Below are 27,445 nucleotides of genomic sequence, written 5' to 3'. Positions count from 1 at the left end.
TACAAGCCCCTTCCCCTCCAGGGACGGGGCAGGGCTCCGCAGTGCGTTTCTATGTACATCCCCTTCCCTTTGGCCCGTGTCGGGGTGCGGAGAGGAGGCAGAATGGGAGGGAGCGCAGACGCAAACATGCGGAGCCAGGTGGGGCCTGGTCAGCCCTGAAACACGAGGGGCGCCCACAGCGAAGGCAGAGGTTGGGTACCGAGGCGGATACATTCAGAGACGCGTCGAACAAATAAATAAGGCAAGTCAGGAAGGGGCCGAGTTGGGTGCAGGCGGGGCTCCATCCATCACAGCTGAAGATGCAAGGATGTGGGGCTCGGGTTGATGAGTCAGGGGCTGAGAGGGGGCGTGGCTAAGGTGTGAGGGGCGGTCAGCACTTCCGAGAAGGGAAAAGGTAGAGACCGAGGTGAAGAGGCAGCGACTGGGAGCTCCCCCTCCCCGAGAGTCCTCCCACATCCCCAGGATGGTGAGCTAGGTGGTGGAAAGGTCAGGTGGCCAGTCCAGGTTGGGGGAGCCCTTCTAGCTCCTGGGTCTGCTTCAGTTCCCTCATCCTGTAGAGAGATGGGAGGGAGTCAGAGGAGACCAGACATCAGTAGGGGCAGGGTGGGATGGTGGTGGTGAGGTGCTGGGGCACAATGCCAGCAGGAGAAAGGTGAGTACCTGTGTCTGCAGCGCCGCAGGAATCTCATGATTTTCCGGGCTGCCTGGTCCTGCTTCTTGGTAAGAAAGGAGCCTCTGGTAGAAGAAAAAAAGATGGGGCGATCTCACAGAACCCTCAGGCATCCCTGCCCTTTGACCCCTTAGGTGCCCTAGTAGGCAATAACAGAATGAGGAGCAATGAGGCACTGGAAAGCAGCCACGGCTCAGAGGGTTTAGGGCTGGGGACTGAGGCCGTACTTGCTCCGAGCAGGCAGCGTGCCCACGGGTCGGTGGGGAGGCCCGGGCCGGCGGCGGTAAGAGCGGTAGTGCTGCTGGATGAGCACAGCTGCTCGGCGGCTCTGCTGAAATCGCTTTTGTTCATAGTAGCTTCGGAACTTGCTCTGGATCAGGATAGCGGCTTGGGTCATCTTCTTATAGAGGGCAAACTGCACAGGGTGGGGGGAAGGAGTAGACTGAAAGGAAGGTACAGAGACCTAAACCCTTGCAGGTCACCCCAAGTGCAGTTGATGCCAGTCTGGTTCTCTACCCCACATGCTCATGGGAACCATCAGATACACCACCTCACCCCCAGCTCTCATGCCTAATACCTTAAGTGCAATCCAGGTCAGCTTGTGGAGAGAGAAGGGGGGTTAAAGCTCCAGCAGCGTCCTGGCTGCCCTGGATGTGGGGATGGGGCATGCTTTCAGGAGAGGGGGCTCACCTGCTTGTACTTCCGGTAACAGCGCTGGATCACAGCTGCTGCCACTTCCTGTTGTTCCTTCAGCCGCCGGCCCTAGGGTGAAAAGGAGTCTCAGCACCTAATGACCTACCTCCTCTCCCTCTAGTGCATATCTGCTGACTTATACCTCCAACCTGCCAGGGGTCCCCTGACCCTTCACCCACCTTCAACTGTCCGGATGACTGCTCTCCCTGACTCACGACTAATTCAGCCTCTGCGGACCCTGGCCCCCTGACCTTATATTTCCGGAAAGCTGTCTGGATGACCCGGGCTGCCTCATACAGTTCCCGCTGCTCATGATCCGATAGCGTCAGCAGGGCAAAATCACTCTCCATCTTGCCACTGGCAGATGCAGAAAGAAACTCTGCCCAGGAAGGTGCTGGAGGGATAGCCAGGCGACCCCGCTCAAAAGGCAGTTCGCTGAAGGGGTAGGGAAGAAGGGGGGTCAGTTCTGAAGCCAGTTTCAGTTCCCTTCTCAGGGACCATAAAGGAGAGCCTTTCTTCTTCCCTCCCATGTTCCTTTGAAGACGCCTGAAGCTTCTTCCCGAGCTGGTCACCTGGGAGGGGCTGAGCTGGGGAAATGGTCCACGTTCTCTAGGTAGCTGGCCAGCCAGGACATGGTCTCACTGAGCCCCACGGGCCCTGTCCGCTCCCGAAGTGGGGCTCCACCTTCTGGTAGCCTCAAGAAGTCTTCCTGTTTAATCCGCTCTGGTGTGGCTTCGATGATCTGCTTGGCCAGTGAGATCATGTCCACCTGGATAAAGGAGAGGTTGGGTGAACCCTGAGGGGCTCCAACAACAGAGGTTTGTGTCCATCAAAACTAACCTGTCTACTCTGTCACCTCCAGGTGCCAAGGCCTCAGGGACTGCTCTCCCTGTTAGCCTCATCCTTCTCATCCACTGTTCTAGACTAATTCATTTGTACTTACTGGGCTTCCACTTGGGGGTAAAGCCCTCTATTGAGAAGTTGTGGAAGACAGAGGGTAGAAAGGATGTACTCCAAAAGGGGGGCTTAGAAGCTAAGTAAATGAAGGGCTCATCGCCCTTCCATGCCAACCACCCCGTGTCCATCCTGGTGTGCCCCACGCCAGCCAAACAGCACAGGCCATCTTCCCAACACATGCTCTCCACAGGCCTGGCCAGCTAGGCCCCTCACCCCTTCTGCCCTCTAAGGACCAGCCCATGGCTTGCTGCCACGTGCTGCCCCACTGAATGGCTCCAGCCTGAATTCAGCAGCACTTCCTGCTGGCCATGCTCTTTCTTGTGATGTTCTCTAATTTTTAAAAAACTTATTTTGCTACCCCGTTAATCTACTTGCCTCTCTAAAGTAGTTATGTTCCCAGGTTCTAGCAAAAAAGTATGTCTGGGAGCACTTGAAGAATCACTCTCATCCTTTCATTCTATAAGACTTTCTTAGCTTTGACCCTGTGCAAGCCCCCTCCGCCCCAGATCACTGCCACATACTTCCATCTTGCTAACGTCTCCCCTCTAACCCACCTCCCAGCTGTCCTCCATCATCCTGGTCCCTTCACAAATCAACAGGTGACTGATTAGGTACCCTTACAGCCTAGTTCTTACTGAAAATATGCCCTAGAACTTTTAGTCTGTGAGGTACCCCATGTCTTTTGAGTCACAAGTCTTGAAAGGAGCTAAGTATAGCGTTCCTTTGCCTGTCTCAAAGTGAGAGTGAACGATCCCTTCCCAAACCAAAGCCAGAGTGATTCTGCCTCCTGGATCGTCTGTCTCAGCCCACCCCTACCCCCCACTCTCTGTCTAGCCCCACTAAACTATCACAGTAATCAGTACCGGGATCACGTCCACAGTGGATGGGCTCTCAGCTTCTGGAGCAGCCCCATCATCTGGGCTTGATGGGAGAGGTTGAGGTGAGGGCTGGGGCCCTTGGAGGTTGGTGGCCTCATAGTCCATGAGGAGGAGGGGGGCCTCTGGGGCACCCAAGGAGAGCTGGCCTGGAACCATCTCCTCCATGGTAATCTCAGAGGCTGGCAGCGGGACAGGAGGAGGACTGCCATCTGGGGCACTAGAATAGGCCGATGTGACAGAGAAGGTGCCATCTGACAACTCTGAGGGTGAGGAGACGCTGCTCAGACCTAGGAGAGTGAGGGAAGGGAGTGAGGGCAGCAGGAGCCACCTGCCACTCTTCAAGTCTCTTACCGCCCCCATCCTTGTTCTCAGCCTCCCTGTCTGTTCTTGCTACTATTATCTCTCACCCTCGCCGCCTCCTCAGCTTGCCTCTCTCCCTCCCACTCTGTCTCCTATCCTTTGGCTTTGCCCTAACCTATCCTCCCACCTACACTGCTTTCAGAAAGTTTAGGGTCAGCTCTCACCAGTATCTGGGCTGGAGGAGGGTGACGATAGGGCAAGTGGGGGCTCCGTGGAAGCCTCCTGTCTCTGCAGTTCCTCGAGGCAGCGGGCAAGGCGCACGTGACCCCGGGAATGTGCCACGGAGAGGGGCAAACGACCCAGAGAGTCAGGAATGCTCAATGCTTGTCGGTTCCAACGGAAGAGGAGCACAGCAGCTTCCAGGTGTCCCAGGGCACAAGCCCACATCTGAGGGGATGGTAAGAGGTGGAGGAAAAGAAAGCCTGAGGTGGCGGTGAAGGTGAGGTGGCCAGGCTCCAATCCCAGGCCTCCCATGCATCCCCTGCCTCCTTCAAAAGCCTGTCCTTAGCTGCACCCTTCCCACTGCCACGTGCTCATTCTCCTCGGGAGTCCAGGATCCTCACCAGAGGGGTGCAAGAGAAGTGATCCACGTTGAGAGGGTCAACCTCTTGCTCTAAGTCCAAGCTTCCGGTCTCCACACTCCTGAAAGGTTTGAGATTGGGACAACAGAGCCCAGTCAGGAGAAAGTGGGCCAAGTAGGAGCATCCAGAAACAAAGGGACCGAGAGCTAAGTGTCTAGAAGCCCTCAGGTCAGTGGGCTAAGGCAGTCAGGACACTCATCAGTTAAGGGAGGTTACCCTCTTCCCGCCCCTCCTTCCCACCATGGCCCCAGTTCTCTCTTGGCAGGGCTCCATGTCCCGTCCCCTGCACTTCTGGCTGCCCATCCCCTTCCCTACAACCCCTGCTCACCGCCACTGGCTCAGGGTCTCGATGAGACGGGCATAGCCCTGGGCAGCTGCCAGGTGTAGAAGGCTCATGCCCCGGAAGGGGCTTCCATGGGCCAGGCGTTCAGGACCCCTCCAGGTGGAGCGTGGGATCATGCTTTCTACCAAGACCACCACTCGTGCCTCGAACCCAGGCCCTTGGCCTTCATCCTGCAGCACATACACCGTTATGCAGAAGCTTGAGAGTCTGGCCCCTGGGCCACCCAACATGTGTCCTCCCAGCCTCTAACTCTGCCCTCATGCCCCAACACCCCCACCCCACTTTCTGCTCCAGGTTCCCACTACCAAGACCTATGACAGGCTATCAGTTCTTCCAGTTAAAGCTCCAGTGCAGCCTTGGTGTCCCCAAACGCCCACAGTCAACCTGCCCCAGCCCTCCAGCAGCCAGGCCGTACAACCCCACCCCCATGTCTGTCCAATGTGCCTTCACATGGGCTCAGATTAGCAGCATCTCCACAGATGGTGTCTCCCCCTCAGAACTCGGAGTCCCTCTGAGTGCTCTTTCTTCAGAAACAAACCCACCAAGCTTGGAACCCCAACTCTCCTGGCCCCTCCCCCACCCTCTCCTTCACCTCCACCCTTCTTCAGACCAGAAATAGTCTGAAGCCTGTCATGCCAAGAGGGTGCCCAGAATAGCCACTCTTGCCACGGGGTGGGGGTGGGAGCAGGGTGACGTCAGGGAGAAGGGAGTACTGACTGAGGAGGCTGGGGTCAGGAGAGGAAGGAGGGTCACATGCTAGAGCCATTTTCTCTAGGAAAACCCTCTGTTCCCTCCTGAAAGTACCTGGATGGGAGGAGTGTCAGGACCCTGGCAAGGTGCCTGCCCGGCTGCTGCAATCTCGGCCATTCGCTTCTCCATCTGCTCCAGCCGCTCCAGAATGGACATCCGAAACTGGTTGTCTGAGGGAAATGGGGAAGGCAGGCTCAGTGGGCAGGGTCTAGGTGATGCCCTGAATACCAAAACGACCTGTCCCAAGATCGGGGTGGATGAAGACATGGAATCCTATTCTTTCTTCTCCTCCAAACAGCTCCCGCACACACCAGGACTCAGTTCTCAAACCATGACTCTTCATACTACCCATCTAACTAGAATTAGAATCCACAACTAAGTTTTCTTGAAGACACAAAGATGGTAGGAATTCCAAAACACAGACACAGAACCCCCAGCCACCCCAAATCACAATATACACACATGGCCCGCTTTTTCCTAGGGGAAATGTTCTGCCAGTTCTCCTCGCCCCAGACACTACCTTTGTCCCCCATGCTAGGGCTGAAGGACTCCAGGGTCCCTCCTCTCTGTTAACCACTGGCCAAAAGAGCCCAGGGACTGAGATTTGAAAGCACCGCCCCCTCCTCCCGGCCCCCCACAGCTGTCCACAAAGAGGATGTCCAGGGAAGGGAAGGTGACAGAGATGAATAGCCATGTCCATGCCTCCCTCCCCCCCATGCACAAATACACACGCGCACGCAGGCACACACACACACCCCCCCAAGCTATATCTGTCCCCTCCTGAGATCATACAAGGACAAGGAGGGGAAGCGGGAGGTGATCAGAGCCATGGGAAGTCAGGCAGAGAGCAACAGGGTGGAGGGTGGGGATGTCCTGAGATGCCAGGAATAAAAGTAGACAGCGACGGCTTAGAAGAAGGTGATGGAGGTACCGGGAGGATGGCTGCAGGGTGTAGAGAATGATGGGCAGAAACCCAGGTATGGCACACAGGAGAGTGAGCAGAAAAGATCAACAAGGTGAGAGTTGAGGAAAGGACAAAAGAGAACTGGGGGAAGGGACCCAAACAAGCAATTAAGGAAGAAGAGAGACAAGTTGAGACACTGGATCAAGAAGAAATGGAAAAAAAGAGCTAGGGAGGAGATCCTAGGAGAAATGGTGAAACAGAGCTGAGACAGGGTCAGAAAAATAAGGTGATGCACAGGACAGGACACAGCAGGACCCAGAGACCTGGCAAAATCCCAAGGCCAACAGACTCAAGGCTGAGAGACAGATGACCCAGCACACACTTGGGCTCTGTGTGGCATGGATACCTCCAAGAGTGAGGCGCCAGCAGCAGGAATCCCTGAGGGACGTGGGCATGAAGGGAGACAGACAAACTCAACAAGGTGACAGCAGATCTGAGAAATCAAGAGGAAAACAACAGAGACACCAAGAGGAGGAACAAGAGAAACACAGGCCTGAAAAAGCAGCAGGTACAGATGGAAACAGTTCTCAAAGCCACAGGGAGGGACAGTCAGTACCAGGAACAAAAACAGTTACAGATTTAAATAAACACAGGCACACACGCACAACGGGGAGGGGCTTTGGAATGAAAAGATAATGGAAATTTTCCATGAACTTTCTGAAGCCCCCTCATGTTATACAGATAATACTTATTTCCTACTTTATGCTTTTCTGTCATTTCCAAACTAACTACAATGAATGCCTATCTTTATACAATCACAGGAAAATTATAAGAAACTTGAAATAAACATGTAGGCGTACATATACTATGTGTCATATGTAGATTTCTCTAGATCCTAGCCCCGCCCCAGCCTCTCTGCCTGCTTGCATTGATCCATCCTTTGACATGGAGAGGACATGACAAGAACTTAAGACAGCGGTGAGCCCAAGATGGGCAAGAGGCGGTAAGGACAGCTTGTTGTTGCATTCAGTAGTGACTGAGGAACTAGAAGTTGCAAGAAGAACTGCACATTGAGGACTAGACAGTAACCCTCTGAATCCTGAGGGGTTGTCGAGGCATGTAATGAGAATCGAAGGTTGTGGTGCTGGATACTTGTGTTCAGAGCACTAGGTACTTACCGTCCAGGGACAACCAGTCAAGTTGAGTACTAGGCAGCGACAGGAAACGGCGGGCTCGATACTCAAAGAGCACAGAAGCAGAAAGGGGCCCCTCCCGCCCTGCCACCTGTAAAGACACCAGCCCTACCTCATGGGCTGGGGAGGGTGGTATCAGCAAGAAGGGCTCTCTGACACCTACAATGGCTACCTGAGCCAGAGCCACAAGTGATCGTTCCAGATCTGCACTCCCACCATCCCCCAACACTGTGGTCCAAGGAAGAGTCCCTGGGGTCAGTGGCTTTGGCACTAATGGGAAGAAATTCCATTCACTCATGAACTTAATACCTATGATGGGCCCGAGACCCCTTGGATTTAGACCCTGTTGTCAAGGATGTTCATGATACAGCAACAAGGACTGGAAGCTGACGGTCAAGAGCTAGCCTGTATTTTCCAATCTGACGATGAAATCAACCCCTTTTTAGAGTCCGGAGGTCATGGCCCTATTACTGAGGTGCAGGAAAGGGAAGACATCACCAAGTATCAGGAGCTAGGCAGTGACGTCTCCATCAATGCTGTCCACTAGCACTGTCTGCAGTGATGGAGATGTTCTACATCTATGCTGCCCAATAGGGTGGCACATTCCACGTGTGGTTCATTCCACTGAGGAATAAATCCTGAATTTTAATTTAAATAAGTGGCTATATGTGGCTAGTGGCTATCCTACTGGACAGCGCAGGTCTAGAAGCCAGTGTCCCTCAGTCCCAGGACTGGGCAGAGGAGACCCTCATCTCTCACTTCTCATTCTCCTGAGAGCTCCCTGGACCAGCATTAGAAACTATTCCTGCAATGGAACCGGGGAGCCAGGACAGATATTAGTGATTCCTTTGACCAAATGTTTGAGCTTACAGAAGGTGAGGCCAACTACCCAAGAAAGGAACTGACTGATCCAAAGTCACTAGGCAGATAATGAGTAGGCTTCTTAGACCAAAACCTAGACTGCCTGATACCTAAACCCAGGCTCATCTACCCATGATGGAAACCTGGGGCTCAGCCTCAGGACTGGATGAGATCCTTGTCCTCTCAGAAACAATTCAACACCATTTGTTCCCGGCACTTCCCTCCCCCTGCTGCTCCCAGCCCCCATACCAGGACAGTAGCAGCGTAAGACACCAGGCTGGACAAGTGAGGCTGCCACTGCAATGTGATCAAAGACACAGGAGTAATGCTCGGTGGCCTCAGTCCAGGGACCCGTGATGAGCACCTTGACCCCACCCTGCAGACAGAGGTCAGAGAGTCACATGAGGGAGAGGTATGTTGGGTGTTCATTCACTCCCTCATTCATTCATTCATTCAATTGTTCAGATCCTTAGAGAGTGTTTACTGTAAGCCAGGCTCTGGGGTTAGGGTCTAACAGGATTCATCTGGATGAATTCAGCATGTGGATCCCTCTTCAACATTTCTACCAAAATGGTGGAGGTGGTGATGGTTGTTATAAGTGCCTGCGAGTCAGTTTTGACTCACAGCGACCCTGCATAGGGTTTCTAAGGAGTGGCTGGTGAGTTTGAACCAGCTACCTTGCAGTTCAAACTGACTTTATGGTCAAGTGCCTAATCTACAGCCCCACAGCAGGACTCCATGAGTACAGGTCAGGTTTATCAAATTGTAGCAATTTACCCTTGTTTCCTTTACCAAAAAAAATTTTTTTTTTTTAATTTTTTATCTTCCTCTAACCGAGTTCTGGTGGAGGGTCAGAGGAAAAGAGGAAGACCCCCAGTGAGATGGATTGGCAAAATGGCAGCATTAGTGGGCTCAAGTGTGGCAACAACTGTGAGGTTGGCCCAGGACCAGGCAGTGTTTCATTCTGTTGTGCACAGGGTCGCTATGAGTTGGTACCGACTCGATGGCACGTAACAACAGCAAGACTTGATCTCTATCAGAATCTGGCAGAACTGGGGAAGCAACTGCTTCCTCCTAGGAGAACTCAATGGCTGAGAACTCTCCTCAAGAGGAAGTTGTTCTGTTCAGCTAATTTTGTTCCTCCTTTGCCTCATAAAACAGAACTTCTAGTCACTGCTAGGGACTGTCACTTCACCTAAAGTCTGCAGTCATACCCAGCTAGGTTTTCCTTTCTCTAAGCTGAAAGGCTCTAGTTCCCTCCCCTTGCAGGGAGCTCATTCCCTGGGGAACTTGGGTGGCTAACAAGGAGGAAGGGAGAAGGAAGAACAAGGGCTAGTTAGGGGTGAGGAATATGGAAACAAGAAAGATCTACACTCTGCATAAAGACAGGCTGGAAAGAGAACTACGAAGTCAGGGAAACTAGGTGACAGACCACTGGGGTTAAGGGGTTTCTGGTTTTGGGGAACCAGAAAGCAGATGGGACCAATAGGGAGGAGAAAGGCCTAAGACTCACCTCTGGGTAGGACCACTCTGGGGAGAAGTCTGTGATGGTACTAAGGGCAGGAGAGAGCTGGGGGGCTGGGACAGGGATGTTTGGAGCTTCCTCACTGATGAGTTCTCCCATAAGGTCTGGGAATGATGAAAGACTGAAGGGCTCCAGTTCGCTGGTCCCACCAGCTCCTCCAAACAAGGCTTCCCCTCTTCCAGCCCTGCCCGCTGGCTGTAGGGGGGCAGGGGAGGGTGGGGGTGAAGGAGGGGGTGAAGGTGCAGGTGGGGCAGTCCCCTGGGCCTTGAATTCCTCCCCACCGTTGTCGTCGTCTTGGATGAAGAAGCAGTTTCCTCTTCTCCCTCCTGCTCCCGATTGCGGAGGGAGACCCCTTGCAGCCACCTGGGGCTCTAGGGCGGCCGCGGGCTCTAGGGCAGGACAGGGGATGTGCGTGGCTTCGGCTTCAGGGAAGTCAGGGCTTACTCCTTGCCCCCCTCCATAGGTCTGGCCCCTCCGGGGGCTGTTGAGGAAACGATCAGGGTCAAAGGCAGGGCTGGGAGGGGCAGGTGGGGCAGAAGGTTCCGAGCCTACAACCACAGCCAAGCTCATGGAGGGCCTAGGATCAGCCTGGGGAGCCAAGTGCCTGGTGGGGGTCAAGCCCCCTGTCCGCTGCTCCAGTCCTGTCAGCAGGAGGATAGCAGTACCTCCTCTGGATGAGCCCCCTCGGGAGGTAGGAGGGCTAGGTCTGATCTCTAGGGGTTCGGCAAAGCCTGAGGAGGAGGAAGAGGAGGAAGAAGAAGATGGGGAGGTGTGTGCCTTGGGGAGCTCTGAGGGAAGTGGGGCTATCAGGGGAGGCAGCTCAGGGGGGTGGGGATGGGGGACAGAGGTCAGCGTTAATGCTTGGGGTTCCACTTTGGGGGAAATGATGCGGTGTTTCGTGCTGCTGCATTTGTGGGTAAGACTCCCAGAACCTGCAGTGGAGAAGGGATTGGGAAGAGTAAGACGGGGGAAGACATCTTTCTCCAGCCTTTCCCCGATGGACCCAAACACCCACTGCCATGGAGTCCATTCCATCTCAGAGTGACCCTACATGACAAAACAGGACTGCTCTCAATGGGTTTCCAAGGCTGTACATTTTGATGGAAGCAGACTGCCACATCTCTCTCCCAAGGAGCAGCTGGTGCATTCCAATCATCCACTTTCTGCTTAGTGGCTGAGCATTTAAGCACTGTGCCACCAGGGCTCCTTCCTCTACTGGAAGCCTATATATATATGTATGTGTATATATATATATATGTATATATATAAAGAGAGAGAGAGCCAGTGAGCGAACGAGCGAGCTAGCTCTGGTAGTGTAGTGGTTATGAGTTGGGCTGCCAACCTCAAGGTCAGTTCAAAACTACCAGCGGTTCAGTGGAAGAAAGATGAGGCTTTCTGCTCCCATAACGATTTACAGCCTCGAAAACCTTGTGCAGGGTCACTATGAGTTAGAACCGACTCCAAGGTACTTACCAAATATATATATAAAAATATATATATCCCCTGGGACTTCACTAGAAACCAAAAATGCAATACTGATTGTGGCCACTGGGAGGCAGCTGAGGTTTCCCTTCTCCCCACCTCACAATCCACCACACTCCACACCCCACACACAACCCCCCCATCCCCGGCAGCGCCCCCGCCTCCGCAAAAAAAAGAACAAGTACACAGCAAGGGAGGCCTGGAGATTTGGGGCAGTAGCTAAAATAGATAAAGGCACAGAAAAAAAGGGCAAAGAGCAGAATTAAGAGGCTAAGGGGATGCCAACAAGGAATAAGCTGTGGTTAGCGTACCATTCTGTTGTGCATGGGGTTGCTATGAGTAAGTACTGATTTAACGGCACCTAATAACATGGCTCCACGGCACATAACAACAACAGTAACATGACGCTGTGGGTTAATGCACCAGACTGCAAAGCCGTTTGAACTGCAAGGTCAGTGGTTCAAGCTCACCAGCTGCTCCTTGGAAACCCTACACAGGGTCGCTATGGGTCAGAATCAACTTGACGGCACTTAACAACAATGCTGGAGTGGCTGGAAACTGCTAAGGGTAGAAGGCTGAAAAAAGGCACAGGCCCAGTGTACACCCCTGTGGGAAGGTCTCTGCTCACGTGATCCATCTTTCTGGGACATGCAAAAGTCTTACAAATCAGCATGCAAATTCCACTAAGACTAAGACAGATCCTCCTAGGCTTGAGTAAGAGCAGTGTGGACAGGTGGGAAGAGAGGACCAGAGTCAGGGGGTCACTAACCAAGGCCCCCACTGCAGAGACAGGCATGCGTTCGGGGTGCAGGCTTGGTCGGATGGGTATCCAGGATCTGCTGCACCAGTTGTTCGACAGAGAACTCCTCTGCCCCGTTCCCACAGCTCCACTTGATGCCATGAACTAGAGAAAAATTGGGGAGAAGTGCTGTGGGAACCTCACAAAACCTTCTCCAAAGTACCTTGATGGCTCCTCCAAGCTCCAAGGCTTCTGGCTGAATGAACGGAGACCAGCAGCCTCAAGACTGCTTGGACATGCAGTTCACAGTCCCTTCTCCGTACTCCACCTTGGAAGGCACGAGGAGTTCTAGCACCCCCATAGGAAAGCATCAGCCTGGCCTAGGAGGGAAAGGGTCACCCCACAGGCTTCTGGGTACAGAGCCTGGCTCCTTTGAGAGGCTCCTGTTTCCGTGTTCCCCGTGGAGCTCTACATTAGCCTTCCGCCTTACACATGGGCTTCAGCTGTCCCAGCAGCTCCTCCCGGGACCACTTCAGCCACTCTCGAGGGTCGCTGCTGATGGAACAAAAGATGGGGCTGCAGCCCTTTCCACAATCTTCCAGGGCTGGGACGTTCAGGTAGTGCACAAGGACGATGTCAGGGTTCTGGGAACACAAGTGCACATGGACGGGGAGTGTACGGTCCTGAGGTCCAGGGGCTCAGGTTCCTCCTAGTCCTCACTTCTTTCCGGGGTCCACCCCACAACCTCACTGCCAATTTCTGTCTCTCTCCATCCCCAGCCCCCTCGCCCATCTTCCTAGGTCCCTTTCCCCACTTAGAACTTAGCGACCCTCCCACATGGCTTCATCCCTTCAGATCCCATTTCCCATCAAGAGCCGGGGAGAGTCTGCTCCATGAGCTCTTCAGTCCTTACCTGGAGCAGCCAGTAGCAGCGCCGATGGAATGTGGGGACGATGGAAGAGTGAACGTAACAGCCATAGAGACACTGCCAGGAGACAGGCTGGGGTGGGGGGAGGGCTAGTCTGCTCCCCAACTCTTCCTCTGTTCAGTCCCTTTGCAGGAATCCCAATCTTTCCAACAGTTCCTCTTGGACCCTCTCCCCACCCCCACCTATTTCCCACCTCCTTCAAATGCCAACAGCCTGAGTCATAGATGGGGAGGGAGCGAAGGGAAAGGTGGAGCCTGAGGCCCTACAAAGAGGACCAGATTTGGAATATGGAACGCTCTAGAAATCAGAGGGCAGTGCAAGGGTGCAGTGGAGATGAGGAATAATGATTTGGGAAAAAGAGGAACTTCCTGAGAGAAATGCAAGAGAAGTGGGGGGGCCTGAGGATGTGTCCGAGGTGGAGGCCTGCTCTAGGTCCCGAAGAGAAGAGTTGGGTCATGAAGGGAAATGGAAAGCAGAGAGTGGATGCCGACTCTCTTACCTCCATGCCCTGGACCTTCAGCTTCATGTGGTCCTCTCGGGTGGTCTTCCCATCCTTCCGCTTCTTCCAGAGGTAACCATCCTTACGGTATTTCACCTTCTTGCGGTTGTAAAGGATGATGGAGCCATTCTGAGGCCTGGGGAGGGGACGGATGGCCTCAAGGTCTCTGCACAGGAGCTGCCACCCCTGTCACACCCCATCGTTGGTAACTTTCTCACCTTGTCTTTGGGGCACAGGATAACCACTCATCATGCTTCTCAAAGGTGATCAAATAAGATGCAATCTCCTATAGGAGAGCAGCCATTCATGTGGGTGTCTGCCTGGTCTAAGTCAGCCCCTCAGAGTCTTACTGTTTGCTGAGTTCTGGCAGATAACGGAGGATGCTTCCAGGGATCTGGACCCAACAAGAACCACCACCCTCCTAAGAATCCCAGACTCCATTGCAGACAAAAATCGAACCTTCCCTCCTCCTCCCTCATCCAAGTGGGGTCTTTATCTTGGCGCCAAGTTCAAGTTCTTCATCATCCATCCTCATACTGCATATTATTTTTAGTCTCCCCAAATACCATTTTTGTGCTACGTCCTGACTCAAAACACTTCAATGATTTGACTCTGCCAGTAATTCCATATTCTGTAACCTGCCTCTGAGATACCCTTGGTCAGGAATCAAAGCTAATAGCTACTACTCCTGAATGATCCACGGATTTCTCTCAGAGCATGTCTTGAATGCTTACCTCCTTTACTGGGAGAGTTCTGTTAGCCTGCAGAGCTGTGTGCACAAATCTCCAGCTCTGGAAACCCTAGCCATCCAACAGACCAAGCCCTCTCCAGGTGCTCTACAAAGCCCTGCTGACCACCCTGGCCATTCCTGGAGGCTCTGTAGTGGTGGTGATGGTGTACCGAGTCATAGTGACCCTATATAGGGTCATCAAGGCTGTAAGTATTTACAGGAGCAGAAAGTTGCATCTTCCTCCCATGGAGCAGCTGGGATATTCAAACTGCTGACCTGCTGTACCACCAGGGCTCCTTAGAGGCTCAATAGCACTTACAGTAACAATACACACACATATCCTGTCATTGATGGCTCTTTCCTAACCACCACTAACTACATGCTCCACTAACAAGGAGCCCCGCTGGCATGGCGGCTTACGTGTTGGGCTGCCAACCACAAGGTCAGCAGTTTGAACCCACTATTACATGAGAGCAAGTTGAGGCATTCTACTCCCATAGGATTGAGCACCTCAGAAACCCCAGGGAAGCATTCTGCTCTGTCCTCTGCAGTCACTGTGAGTTGGAATCATGGAATGGCAGTGGGCTTGGCATTTTTCTTTTTAAAAAAACTCCATGCAGTGCATTGCATGCAGGAGTACAGAAGTATCTACACAAGGACCCAGTCATCCAAAGAAGGCATTATCAGTGGTTAAAAGCCTCAACTATGGAGTGAGATAAACCACGTGATGCCAATCGGTTTCCTCATCTGTATCACGGGGATAACAGCAGGGCCTATCTGTCGCATCCTTACAGAACTAAACTAAACCAGGCAAGGCAGCTCAGTGCACAGTGTCTGCGATGTAAGAATTACTTCATAGGTGGTAGCAATTATTTTTACCCAGGTGTATATGCCAAAAGGGAGTCCTAGTATGGCACTGTAGGATAAGCACTGGACTGCTAATGTTAACAGCGAGGTCAGTGGTTCAAACCCACCAGCTGCTCCTCAGAAATCCTAATACAGGGTTGCTACTAGTTAGAACCAACTCGACAGTATTTAACAACAACGTATATCAAAGGAAGCTTTCTGCTTCCATAAAGAATTACATGTCTCAGAAACCCTAAGGAGAAGTTGTGCCCTGTCCTATATATAAGGTAGAGTGCTATGGGATAAGCACTGGACTGCTAACTGCAAAGTCAACAGTTTGAACCCACCAACTGCTCCTCGGGAGATGTGAGGCTTTCTGCTCCCTTAAAGATTATAGCCTTAGAAACCCAATACAGGGTCACTATGAGTCGGAATCGACTTGATGGTGGTAGGTTGGGTATAAACCAAGTATTGGGCTCCTATGAGGTCCATGTTTTTCCACTTTTTCTCTCTTGACGAGGAGTCCTGGTGTAGTGCTATGGGTTAATGCGCTGGACTGCAAGGCCGGTTTGAATCACATAGTCGGCAATTCAAGCTCACCAGCAGCTCCTTGGAAACCCTACACAGGATTGCTATGAGTGGGAATCGACTTGACCACACTTAACAACAACATCCTGGTGTGGCGCTGTAAGATCAGCACTGGATAACCAACAACAAGGTCAGCAGTTCAAACTTACCAGCTGCCCCCTGGAAATCTTTACAGGGTCGCTATAAGTCGGAACCAAATTAATAACACTTAGCAACAACATCACAGCCTCAGAAACCCTGTGCAGGGTCACTATGAGTCAGAACCGACTCCATGGTACTTAACAACATCATGCCCAAAAGGAGTCTTAGCGGTGCCTAAGGATAAGCACTGGACTGCTAAGCACAAGGTTGGTAGTCAAACCTACCAGCTGCACTGAAATAAAAAGATGAGGCTGTCTGCTTCTGTAAAGATTTATAAGTCTCAGAAACACTAAGGAGCAGTTGAAGCCTGTCTTATAAGGTTGCTATTGGAAGACTCCATGGTGGCAGGTTTGGTTTTGGTTACAATCCCGAAAGAGCCTACAACAATGCTCTGCATTTAGGAGTGTTGAGCCCTTTCACCCTCCTCCCGCCCATGGTCACCCAGGAGGCTTTGCTAGGCTCTACTCCCCAGGGTCCCTGGAAAACCTCATTTGTATTCCACCGTAGCCGCTCTGGGGGCAGCAGTGGACATCGAGGAAGACACTCCAGCAGCTTCTTGGGAAGAAAGATCTTCAGGTGGTGGCTGTTCTCTAGAGAAAATTAGAAGGGTGGGTATTGTGTATCACCCCTGATATTCCTGGGACAGCCCAGGGGAAAGGAGCTGATACCCCAGAGGACTTGGGGGGATACTAAGGCAATGACTTAAGGGGAGTAGTGATGGGGATCCAAGAATTAGAGAGTCACCCCTGTATGGGAAGGAAAAAAGGCTAAACCCAATGGAACTTTGGCTTGTGAACTTACCAGCGACCTCAGTGGTGTCCTTGGTATTCATGGTGAGGGGTCCAGGGGGCAAGGTCACCCCCGGCCTGAGGGGCCGGGGGGAGGGGGAGTCTGTGCTGGGAAAGGAGAGAACAAGGTCAAGGCAGAAGCCCCCACACTAATACAGGAGAGATGGGAAGGAGTACAGAACTGGTCAGTATATCTGTATGTACAGGATGAGGAAAAGAGAGGAAGGGGCTAGACTATGATGTGAGAGCTGTGGCAGGGAATGAAGGTGAGGGAGATCGCAGAGTGGTGCCAGGAACCAATTTCAGCGAGGATACAGAGTGTCAGGAGAAAGAGGGGTGGGCGAGGGGAGAAGGTTGGGCCTCAGAGCCTTGGTTTGGGGACTGGGGTTCAGGACATCTGGTCCTTGGAGGACAGTTTGGCGACAGAGAACCGTCAGAGAACCGGAATGCTGCGGGGAGAGCAGGCCTTAGAAGACACACCCTGAGTTCCTTCTCTATTTGATTTTTCCAAGAGGGAGGGCAGATCTGATAACCAACGCTATCCTGCTCTCTCTCCTCCACATTGCTCAGAGCCTGGCAGAACTTGGGATAGACCCAGCTTCCCACCCTCAGGACAACCCATCCTCCGTCCTTAGACTGACAGCCTCTCTGCAGCACACTTCTCCCCAAACGTCTCTGCCTCCCCCGGCCTCCAGGCCTACCCTACCCCATCTACCACTCGAGTCCGCCCGAGGCCCCCACCCTCGTGGGGGAACAGATGGAAGCTGGAGGAGGCTCTCAGCACGGGCTCCGCCAGGTGTCGGAGATGCAGAGGGGGAGGAGGCCCGTCCCAGCTGGGCTGTGTGCACTGAAGCTGGGCTTAGGGGTAAGGACTCCGCCCCAAGGCGCAGGTGCGCATTCCCGGCTAGGCAGCCTGCCAGGGTGCGGAGAGGGAAAGGGCCTGGGGCGGCGCCCGATTCACACGCCTGGTCCGCGGGGCGGTCCCCCATGGCCGGGCGGTGGTCCCCGGAGGATCTCCAAGGTGGGAGGGTCCCGCCCGCACAGTGAGATGTTCTGAAGAAGCCGTGGACAAAGTCCGCGGGCGCGCGGCAGGCGAGGGGTAGTGCGAATGCCGGGGTCAGTGGTCCCCAGGACAGTCCCCGGCAGGAGCAGCTCTGCGGTGGGACCCTGAGCGGAGCGGCGCCCCCTGGCGCGGGGGAGGAGGACGGAAGCGGGAAGGTGGGGGGTGAACCGGGAGGAAGGACGGTGGTCCCCTGCGCAGCGCTCCACGGACAGACCCGGTTGAGCTGCGCCCCCTGGCGCGGGGGCGGAGAGGTAGGCGACAGGCCCTGACTCTTACCTCCAGGGGTCCCGCGGGTGACGGCGGCAGCGGCCATTCTACCCCACACCGACCCCCCCCCCCAGGCGCCGGCTGACAGCGGCGTCCTACGTCACTGCGCACGGGGCGGGGCCTCCCAATTAAGGGGATGGGGGTCGGGAAAGGAACCAAGGGTCAGCACACGTGGGGCTCTGGGTGGGGCGCTGGGCGGGGTCTTGACTTCCGGGGTCCTGAGCCAGACTGAGTGACGGGCTGCTGGGAAGCTTCTAAAAGGGCAACAGTGCTGAGGGCAGGATTCCGGGGTCCCGAAGACGGAAGCTCGGCCGACTGCCGGACTCCGGACGGGGTGGTGTCAGGTGCTGGAAGTTGAAGGGCTGGCGAGGAATGTTAGACTGGACAGCTCTTCGTGAACTGGGGCGGCCCGTCCCGTCCAGACTTTGTTTTAGCTGGATCCTCGAGAAGAGGAAAGGAATCTTTTCCCATTGGCCTCCCGCTTCACAAAGAGAAAGACACACATCTGGGCGCAACTTGGTTTATTAAATTAACAGCGCAGAGAAGAGAGAACGTGATGCTAGAAGCGGGTTCTAGAGGAAAACAGAACTCAGGAAGCTCCCATGAAGGGGGCTGTTAATGCCTAGTGCCAGGGATGGTAAAAGAAGCTGGAAAAGGCCTTCGTGTCAGAAATGGGGAACTAGTTTGGTGTCCAGTAGGCAGCACTGTCGCCTTGGGACAGTGGAAGTTTTCTCCTTACTCCTCAGATTCAAATTCCATCCCCCAGGGACCGGAAAGGGGCCTCCTGCTGGCTGTGACACTGTTATAGGAGGCCTGGAAGCTCTGACCCCTGAGGCAAGACGACTCCTGGCTCAGGGGACTCCAGGGAGACCAAAGCAGCTGTACAGATGAGGGAAATTGAAAAATAAAAAATCTAGTGGAAACAATATATCTCTCTTCAGGTTTCCTAATCCCCAAGCCCAGGTACCCTCAAGTCTCTGGTGCTTACCTACTTTATTTTTGTTCCTCTCGAATCCTAGACAGGTTTCCCCCATGTTTCCATGCAAGACCAGAGATCCACAACACCCTCCACCACCACCAAGTTTCTCTCCAACCATACCTGGGCCCTGCCACTAGTGAGGAAATGGTCGTCTTCCTGTAGGCAGGCTGCCCTCTCTCCTTTCAGGTCAGTGGATTCAGTGATGTCGGGGACTCGTGGGCCCTCCTCACCAAGCACCAGGGGCTCAGAGGGGGTCCCAGAGTTGCCCCACTGAGCCTTCTTCAGTCTGCAGAGACTTTATGCTTAGAGAGGTGCCTGGACTCCTTGCCTCTCCAGTCTTCACCTTTCTGCCTGAAATACTTCCTGCTGGGACCTAGGGGTGTTATCTGATCTCCAACTTTCTGCTCCCTTTATATTGGAGTATTTTCAGCTCAGCGACCCCCTACTCCCCACTGCATCTAATTCTATGGTTTGCTTTCCAGTTTTCACTTAATCCAACTCCCTCCCTCCTCTCCACATTATAGAAATTCTGCTTCAATCATACCAAGCCCAAGGCTCATCCTCAAACAATCTCCAATTCCCTCAAAGCTCTCAACCCCGTCCTTGGCTCAAACCATCTTGTCCTTGGACCCTGCTAGGCTCCCAGAGTTCAAATCTCTCTTCTCCTTACTCATCAATGATTCCCTGGCGCTTCCGTAGATCCTCCAGGTGATAAGCAACAGCCCTTACCCGGGCTGGAATACCCCCAGGTCCCTGCTGCACTCCTGCAAAACGTGGCTTCCTTCTCTTTCTTCTGCAAAGCAACTCAGGGGGTGGGAGCCCCTCAGGAGGGTATAGGCCAATCTGGGAGTAACCAGTGGCTCTCTGTGCCAGAGAATGGAGAGAAGGAACTAGAGAGCAGAACGAGTCTTACAGGGGTCGGGGGGGGGGGGGGGGGGGGGGTGGGGTGGGATGAGGAGGAAGGGCATGGTCAGTGCACTGGTTGGGGACACTAGAGGGGAGGCGTTATAGGGGTTGCTGGGGATGATAGAAGCACAGAGTTTGTCCTACCTGCGTGTGTGGAATGTACTGTTCCTCTGTCCAGATGGGGCTGTGACACAAAAAGTGGGCCAGTGCAGGAAGCATACCCCCACCCACATTGCTTCTGTAATGGCCTCTCCCAACCACCTGTATGGCTTTGAGCCCAACATCCATCAGACAGTTAGGCAATTACCCCTAGACAAAGGCTTATTGCTATATGGCTTTCTGATCGTTTAAAATTGTACAGCCTCACCTCCCTTCCTACCTCTAGTTAGTCCCCTTTTTCTCCCTTGCTACTCACCTGGGCCTTTGACTAAGGTTCTCCCAAAAGACATCTCCATAACGCTGAGGCGTCATCCTGAGGCTCTGGGAAGGCAAGCTGAGGGGTGGAGATCGGCTGACCACTCTGGAACACCTTAGGTGAGGACAAAGTAGGCTCAGGCCTGGCTTTTCCCTTCTAGATCCTGCTCACACCAAGGATTCAGGAGTCCTGTCTTCCTGACTCCCTCCCTTACTCACTTGAGTTGAGAGGTAATTTGGCTTCTGATTTGAAAGAAGCTCTACATTGGAACTGGGGTGAGAGTGGATTTCAAGCTTTTAAGCCAGAGAGTCTCATGTTTAGCACACAGGGTTGCTCGACTTTCAGGAGATATGACAGTCAGGGTTCTTTAAGTCAAAGCAAGGATCCAGCAGAGTAGAATCTCTGTTTACTCTTGTTTCTCTATCTTAGGACTAATAGCCTTTAAGTAGGGATGGATGTGCAGAGCTGCTTGAGAACAGTGCTCTTCACTTCCAAAACCTCCAGATTGAATGACTGTCCTCCTGATCTCTAGAAATGGAGTGTCCTAGGACTTAGTCTTGGGCTCTTTGTCTTCTCTATCTCCATCTCACCGTAGGTCCATTTTCCTGACTTTAATATCACCCATATGTTGGAGTCCTGGTGACGCTGTAGGATAGTGCACTGAAGTGCAAGATCAGTTTCAGCTGCAAGGTCAGTGGTTCAAACCCACCAGCTGCTCCTTGGAAACCCTATACAGGGCCACTATGAATTGGAACCAACTCCCCCACACGTAACAACAACAATGTGTTAAAAATGCCAAATTTCTATTTTTAATCCTGGCTCCTCCCCAGGGCTTCAGATTTTCAGGTTCAACTGCCCACTTAACTTCTCCCCAAAGGCACTGAAAGGCACTCCAAACACCAAGTTTCTAGGATTAAATATCTGGTATGCTTTATTTTCTCTCACCTTCCCCATCCAATCCACCAAGTCCTGTTTCTTATCTAAAATATACTCAAATTTGATCACTTCTCACCATTTCCATTTCTACCACACTACTCCAGGCTATCCCCCACTGCCTAGACTACTGCAGTAGGCTCTTTCTCTTCTTGCTCCTATTTCTATCCTCCAACTATCTATTCTGCACAGAACAGTGAGAATAATCTTTTAACACATAATCAAATGAAATAACATAAAGTTTGAGATTTGCTTCAAAATACGCTGGGAAGTAGAGGACCAAATGAGTGTGTATAGATGAAAAGATTATCCATACAATGATACTTAATAAAGCTGAGTAAAAAGGATATGTAGAGTTGGTTATACTATTTTTTTTCTATTTGTGTATTTATATGAAATTTTCTATAATAAAAAAGTTGGAAAAGAGTGATCGTGTCAAACTTCCTTGCTTAAAACCTTCCAATGACTTTTATTGTTCTTAGAATAAACTACAACCTCTTTTTAATGGCCTATACGTTCTACAGGATCTGACCTCTGCTTACTTCTTTGACTATGTTGTTGTTAGGTGCTGTTGAGCTGGTTCCGACAAATAGTGACCCTATGCACAACAGAACTAGATACTGCCCTGTCCTACGCTATTCTCACAATTGTTTGGGTTCATTGTTGTTGCCACTGTGTCATTCTGTTTGGGGGTCTTCCTCTTTTTTGTTGACCCTCCACTTTTCTATGCATGGTGTCCTCCAAAGACTGGTCCCTTCTGATAATATGTCCAAAGTATGAGAGACGAAGTCTCACTATAACACTTCTAAGGAGCATTCTGGCTGTACTTCTGAGACCAGTTTGTTCTTTTGGCAGTCCATGGTACTTTCAATATTCTTCACTAGCACCATAATTCAAATGCATCAATTCTTCTTCTCCAGTCTTCCTTATTCATTGTCCAACTTTCACATGCATATGAGGTATTTGAAAATACCACAGCTTGGGTCAGATACCCCATAGTCCTCAAAGTGCTATTTTTGCTCTTTAACGAATTAAAGATGGCTTGTGCAGCAGATTTGCCATACGTCATTTGATTTTTTGCCTGCTGCTACCATGAGCATTGATTGTGGATCCAAGCAAATTGAAGTCTGGCAACTTCAATCTTTTTTCCATTAATCATAATGTTATTGGTCCAGTTGTGAGAATTTTTATTTTCTTTACATTGAAGTGCAATCAATATTGAAGGCTGTAGTCTTTGTTTGATCTTCATCAGTATTTTAAGTCCTCTTCATTTTCAGCAAGCAAGATGGTATCATCTGCATATTGCAGGCTGTTAATGACTCTTCTTCCAATCTTGATACCACATTCTTCTTCATATAATCCAGTTTCTTGGATTATTTGTTCAGATTGAATAAATATGGGGAAAGGATGCAGCCCTGACACACCTTTCCTAATTTTAAACCATTTGTTATTGTTAAATGCCATTGAGTCGCTTCCAACTCATAGAGAACCTGTATAGGGTTTCCAGTGAGTGGCTGGTGTCCCCTTATTCTGTTTGAACAACTGCCTCTAATTTTATGTACAGGTTCACCGTGAGCACAATTAAGTGTTCTAGAATACCCATTCTTCGCAATGTTATCCATAGTTTGTTATGATCCACACAGGCAAATGCCTTTTCTTAGTCAATAGAGCACAAGTAAACATCTTCCTGGCATTCTCTGCTTCCAGCCAATATTCAACTGATCTCAGCAATATCCTTCATTCCATGTCCTCTTCTGAGTCTGGATTGACTTTCTGGCAGCTTTCCTGTTGAAGAATTGCTGCAACCATTTTTTAATTATCATCAGGAAAATTGTATTTGCATGTAATATTAGTGATATTGTCCAAGGATTTTTGCATTCCACTGGGTCACCTTTCTTTGGAACGGGCATAAATATGGATCTTTTCCAATAGGTTGGCGAGGTAGCTGTCTTCCAAATTTCTTGACATAGATGAGTGAGAGCCTCCAGTGCTGTATCAGTTCATTGAAACATTTCAATTTGTATTCTGTCAATTCCTGCAGCCTTCCTTGTTTTTATTTTGCGAGTGACTTCAGTGTTGCTTAGATTTCTTCCTTCAATGCCATTGGTTCCTGATCATACAGTATCTCTTGAAATGAATGAGCATCAGACAATTTTTTGGTGTGGTACAGTGACTCTGTTTATTCCTTCCATCTTCTTTTGATGTTTTCAGCATCATTCACTATTTTTCCCATTTGTTGTTTTCAAGTACCGCTGAGTCAGTTCTGAGTTGTAGCGACCCTATATAGAGTTTCTGAGGAGTGGCTGCTGAATTTGAACCACTGACCTTGCAGTTCAAACCAACCTTAAGGTCAAGTGCTTATCCTATGGCACCATACCATTTTTTCCCATAAAGTCTTTCATTACTGCAACCCAAAACTTGAATTTTTTTCTTCAGTTCTTTTAGCTTCAGACATGTTGAACTTGTTCCTCCCTTTTGGTTTTCTCACTCTAAGTCTTAGCACATTTCATTATAATTTGGCTTTGTCTTCTCAAGCTGTCCTTTGAAAATTTTCTGTTTAGTGATTTTACGTCATCACTTCTTCCAGTTGCTTTGTTTCTTTGCACTCAAAAGCAAGTTTCAGAGTCTCTTTTTTCAGTCTTTTTAATTGAAGTTCAATGTTATCTGTGATAGGATAATAGCCATACACCTAAGAGGAAGACCAGTTAATACCACTATTATTCAAGTTTATGCACCAAATGCTCTAAAACCAGTGATGATGAAATTGAAGAATTCTATCAACTTCATCAGTCTGAAATTAATTAAACATGCAATCAAGATGCACTGATAATTACAAGTGATTGGAATGTGAAAGGTGGATATAAAGAGGAAGGATCAATCATTGGAAAATATGACCTTGGTATACAAATGATGCTAGAGATCACATGATCGAATTTTACAAGACCAATGACTTATTGCGAATACCATTTTTCAACAACATAAATGGCAACTATACACCACCATCTGGACCTCACCAGATGGAATACACAGGAATCAAATTGACTACATCTTTGTGAAGAAATGACAGAAAAGCTCAGTATCATCAGCAAAAACAAAGTCAGGGGCTGACTGTGGAATAGACCATCAATCGTTCATATGCAAGTTCATGCTGAAACTGAAGAAAATTAAAGCAAGTCCACAAGAGTCAAAATATGTCCTTGAGTATATCTTACCTGAATTCAGAGACCATCTCAAGAGCCGATTTGATGCATTAGACACTAATGACCGAAGACATACATGAAGACATACAAGAACAACATACATGAAGAATGCTTTAAAAGGCTTTTGACTATAGTCTCTGCTATTCCTTGATCACTGCTGTTATGTGCCGTCGAGTCAATTCTGACCCATACCGACCCTGTATAGGGTTTCCAAGGAGCAGCTGGTGAGCTTGAACTGCTGACCTTGCAGTTCAAACAGCTTTGCAGTCTGGCGCATTAACCCACAGCGCCACACCAGGACTCCATCCTTCGATCACTAAATGTCAGTTATACTGCTCTGCTCCCTGTTCTTATAACTTACCAAGCTTGTTTTCTTTTTTAGGCTTTTTCACCTGCTACTACCCTCTACTGCTCTTGGTTCTTCTCATGACTAGCTCCTTCTCATTTATTAAAGTTTCAATTCAAATTTACTTCCCCAGAAGTCTTTCACATTCTATCTAATCTTGTGTCACCTCACACACACTATTTTCCATTACATTATGTTTTATGTTATTCATAGGACTTTTCACATGTTGCGATTATATTTGTTTATACATTCTGTCTCTTTCCCCTAGAATGTAAGCTGTATGAGAGCAGGCCCTATCTTACTAACTACTAAATCTCCTGTACCTAATAACTGCCCAAGAACACTGTAGTGTTTACAATGATGGGCTGAATAAATGAGTGAATTATCATTCAACTAATGAGGTCAAGCATTGAGCTTCTTGTTTCTTACTTCCTACTCCTCTCAGGAAAGGACTCAGGTATGCAAAGCTCCCTTCATCCTATACCCATCCTCTCTATTGGGTGTGGAAGACTCACTTGGCAAAGGGGATGAAGTCTCCATCTTCTTGTACTTGCATGACTGGACTGGGCTGGGTGGCTGGACTGAGTCTCCTCCTTGGCCTTGGGAGGATAATAGAAAATGAATCATTCATTCATGTAATAGCTCAGGGAGGAGATCAGTAGCAGATTTAGAGATTGGGAAGAGGGTGTTATGGGTCTCCCAAAAGAAGGGAGCTTAAAAGGTTATTTCTAGTTCTGGGCTGGCTTTATTAGCTGAACATACAGACGGAAAATGGTGAGCCTAAGAAAGGTTGATGTGCTCAAAGTAAAGGAGAAAGTAAAATTTCTGAAGCCAAATGTATAGAGTAAGTGAAATGTACAGTTGGCAGCTAAGTGACTGAACTGGAAATATGAAATGATAAAATGAGAAAGAACAGGTGGAGACTGATGGGGGCAGGGGAATTGGTATAGAATTGGTGGTTAGGACCCAGTTAGAAGAATTGAAGATTGATAAATAAATTGAGTATGAGTGGTTAGTGAAACTTATGTGTGGACAGACTGGTCAATTGGGAAGGAAGAGGCAGTTGGCAGTGTTGATGGGTAAGGAAGATGAACAAAGGAGTCAGTTGCATGGATCCAGAATTAGGGGCAGCCAAGGTTGGGCTGCAAACTGCCAGTTTGGTGGCTCAAAACCACCAGCTGCTCTCAGAAAGAAAGATAAGGATGTTTGTAACCATAAAGATTTAGTCTTTGAAATCCTATATAGGGTTGCTATGAGTCAGAATTGACTGATAGCAGTGTTGTTTTTTTTTTAAGGATCACCTAAGAGTCAGGTAAGGAGCTCTGGTAGTGTAGTGGTTATGAATCAGGCTGTGAACTGCAAGGTCAACAGTTCGAAACTACCAGCCATTCTGCGGGAGAAAGATGAGGCTTTCTGCTCCTGTAAAGATTTACAGCCTCGGAAACCGACTCGATGGCATGTAACCACCACCAAGAGTCAGGTGGGGTGTGTAAAGAGACAGTTAAGAATACTAGATAAGTTAGGAGAGCGCACTTAGGCAGCATAAAAGACAGTCCTGGTGTGGTGCTGCAGTATAATGCACTGAACTGCAAGGTTGGTTTGAACCACAAGGTTAGCAGTTTCAACCCACCAGCTGCTCCTAGAAAACCCTATACAGGGTCACTAAAGTTGGAACTGACTTCACTCAATAGCATTTAACAACAAAGGACAGAAAAGGCCAATTAGCAACTGCTAGAAGTGAACAAATACAAGGGGACTTCAAGAGGTTCATGAAAAAAATGGAACTGAAAATGAATGGAATCTTCCCACGAAACCCCCTTGTATCCAAGGAAAACTAAGCATGCCTGAGCTGAGAAGGCAATTAGGTGCGGTAAAAGGTGGAGAAAGTGGTATTTAGGGCTGAGTTTGGTATTTAGTGACAGTTGAGCTTACAGTGTAGGTGACTCAAGAGCCAGTTGGAAGCTGAGGGGCATCTGGACCTCAGGCAGTGAGTTGATTCTAAGCGGGGGCTGGAGATCTAATGGGCAGGATGGGGTGAGGAGGTAGGTAGTCTTGGCGCCTGAGAGGGGAGATGAAGATCCGAGGGACCACTCCGCTGAGGAGTTGGTCTGAGTCTGGGGGCACAGGGTAGTCCTGCCCTGAACGGAGTGGCCAGGTCTCTGGTGGGGGGGAGCTTGGGCCCTAGCAGATGGGCAAAGGTGTGGCCAGAGCCTGGCAGAGAGCAGCTAAAACCGAGGGCAGAATTGGGGGTCTGAGGATGCAGTCCTGCCTTAAGTGGTGGACCCATGCCTCCTGGGGGTGCTAGGTAGGATCCAGGGGGTGGCTTGGGCCTAAGGGGACAGCCCCGGCCTGAGACAGCACCAGGCCTGAAGGGGTTGCTTCAGTCTGAGGCGACGACGGGACATGTTGGGACAGCCGAGCTTGAGGGGCAGGCGGGGACAGGGTGCCGGGACACCGTTATTGCAGCAGAGTGCACTTGGCCACAGCACCTGAGGCAGCTGCGCGGCGAATTCTAGAACGATCGGCCCAGCCCGGAGGAGAGAGGCGGTGGCCAGAGTTGAGACAGGAGCCGACAGGCGTCGCGCGTTAGGGGCGGGGCGTAGGCGGAGCCACCTGGCGGGCGGGGTCCGGTTGGAGGCTCCGCCCCCTGCACGCGGGTCTGGGGCTTGGGTCCCCTCCGGGGTCCGCCCCCATCTTTGCCTGCTTCAGGAGCCCGAGACCATCTCTGACCCCCGCGTCCAGCATGCCCTTCTGCCTCAACGGCTGGGTTCCCAGGCCCCATCTGGTGGGTCCCGCAGTCCCGGGAGCATTGCCCCTTTAACAAGAATAGTCCGGGTCGCTCCCAACCCCTCCCGGCCCCCCTCGAGACGGCGCGCGCCC

General features: G+C 50.9%; 2 protein-coding genes and 1 pseudogene across 3 annotated transcripts; 1 reads left to right on the top strand and 2 right to left on the bottom strand.

Moving 5' to 3' along the window:
• Positions 1–487: 487 nt before the first annotated feature.
• On the bottom strand, positions 488–17,821 carry CAMTA2 (calmodulin binding transcription activator 2). Of its 2 annotated transcripts, XM_006863309.1 has the most exons (23): positions 17,796–17,821; positions 16,470–16,564; positions 16,155–16,258; positions 13,582–13,649; positions 13,364–13,499; positions 12,850–12,921; positions 12,427–12,580; positions 11,967–12,101; positions 9,704–10,647; positions 8,440–8,566; positions 7,315–7,449; positions 5,287–5,402; positions 4,468–4,652; positions 4,122–4,200; positions 3,723–3,945; positions 3,184–3,485; positions 1,936–2,132; positions 1,615–1,798; positions 1,361–1,432; positions 1,248–1,268; positions 898–1,085; positions 661–735; positions 488–551 (listed from the first exon to the last, which is right to left on the bottom strand). In XM_006863309.1, the coding sequence occupies exons 2-23, from the start codon at positions 16,498–16,500 to the stop codon at positions 488–490; spliced, it is 3,612 nt and encodes a 1,203-aa protein (XP_006863371.1). In that variant the 5' UTR covers positions 16,501–16,564; positions 17,796–17,821. The 2 variants fall into 2 exon arrangements, with proteins under 2 accessions (XP_006863371.1, XP_006863372.1); XM_006863310.1 differs by lacking the exons at positions 12,850–12,921; positions 17,796–17,821 and having other exon boundaries at positions 16,470–16,557.
• LOC102815197 lies at positions 17,214–18,022 on the top strand (annotated as a pseudogene).
• Positions 18,023–18,040: 18 nt separating this feature from the next.
• Positions 18,041–25,121, bottom strand: INCA1 (inhibitor of CDK, cyclin A1 interacting protein 1). The gene is made up of 7 exons (XM_006863483.1): positions 25,081–25,121; positions 20,087–20,200; positions 19,816–19,855; positions 19,436–19,629; positions 18,886–19,051; positions 18,526–18,665; positions 18,041–18,227 (listed from the first exon to the last, which is right to left on the bottom strand). The coding sequence occupies exons 1-7, from the start codon at positions 25,119–25,121 to the stop codon at positions 18,041–18,043; spliced, it is 882 nt and encodes a 293-aa protein (XP_006863545.1).
• Between the last annotated feature and the right edge of the window lie 2,324 nt (positions 25,122–27,445).

This window comes from Chrysochloris asiatica, unplaced genomic scaffold (assembly GCF_000296735.1).
Source record: "Chrysochloris asiatica unplaced genomic scaffold, ChrAsi1.0 scaffold00054, whole genome shotgun sequence".
Lineage (NCBI taxonomy): Eukaryota > Metazoa > Chordata > Mammalia > Afrosoricida > Chrysochloridae > Chrysochloris > Chrysochloris asiatica.
Note: the sequence above shows the minus strand (reverse complement) of the source record. Positions and strands in the feature narration are given on the sequence as shown.

Bases quoted from the DNA above. Each gene is read 5' to 3' on its own strand.
- CAMTA2 (XM_006863309.1), bottom strand. From the start codon at position 16,500: ATGAATACCAAGGACACCACTGAGGTCGCTG. The intron at 4,201-4,467 runs GTGAGCAGGGGT...CAAACCTTTCAG, and splicing joins GAGACCCTGAGCCAGTGGCG to GAGTGTGGAGACCGGAAGCT. The intron at 552-660 runs GTACTCACCTTT...ATCTCTCTACAG, and splicing joins CTGCGGCGCTGCAGACACAG to GATGAGGGAACTGAAGCAGA.
- INCA1 (XM_006863483.1), bottom strand. From the start codon at position 25,121: ATGCAAGTACAAGAAGATGGAGACTTCATCCCCTTTGCCAA. The intron at 19,856-20,086 runs GTGAGTAGCAAG...TTTGTGTCACAG, and splicing joins AACCTTAGTCAAAGGCCCAG to CCCCATCTGGACAGAGGAAC. The intron at 19,630-19,815 runs GTAGGACAAACT...TCTCTGGCACAG, and splicing joins AGTACATTCCACACACGCAG to AGAGCCACTGGTTACTCCCA.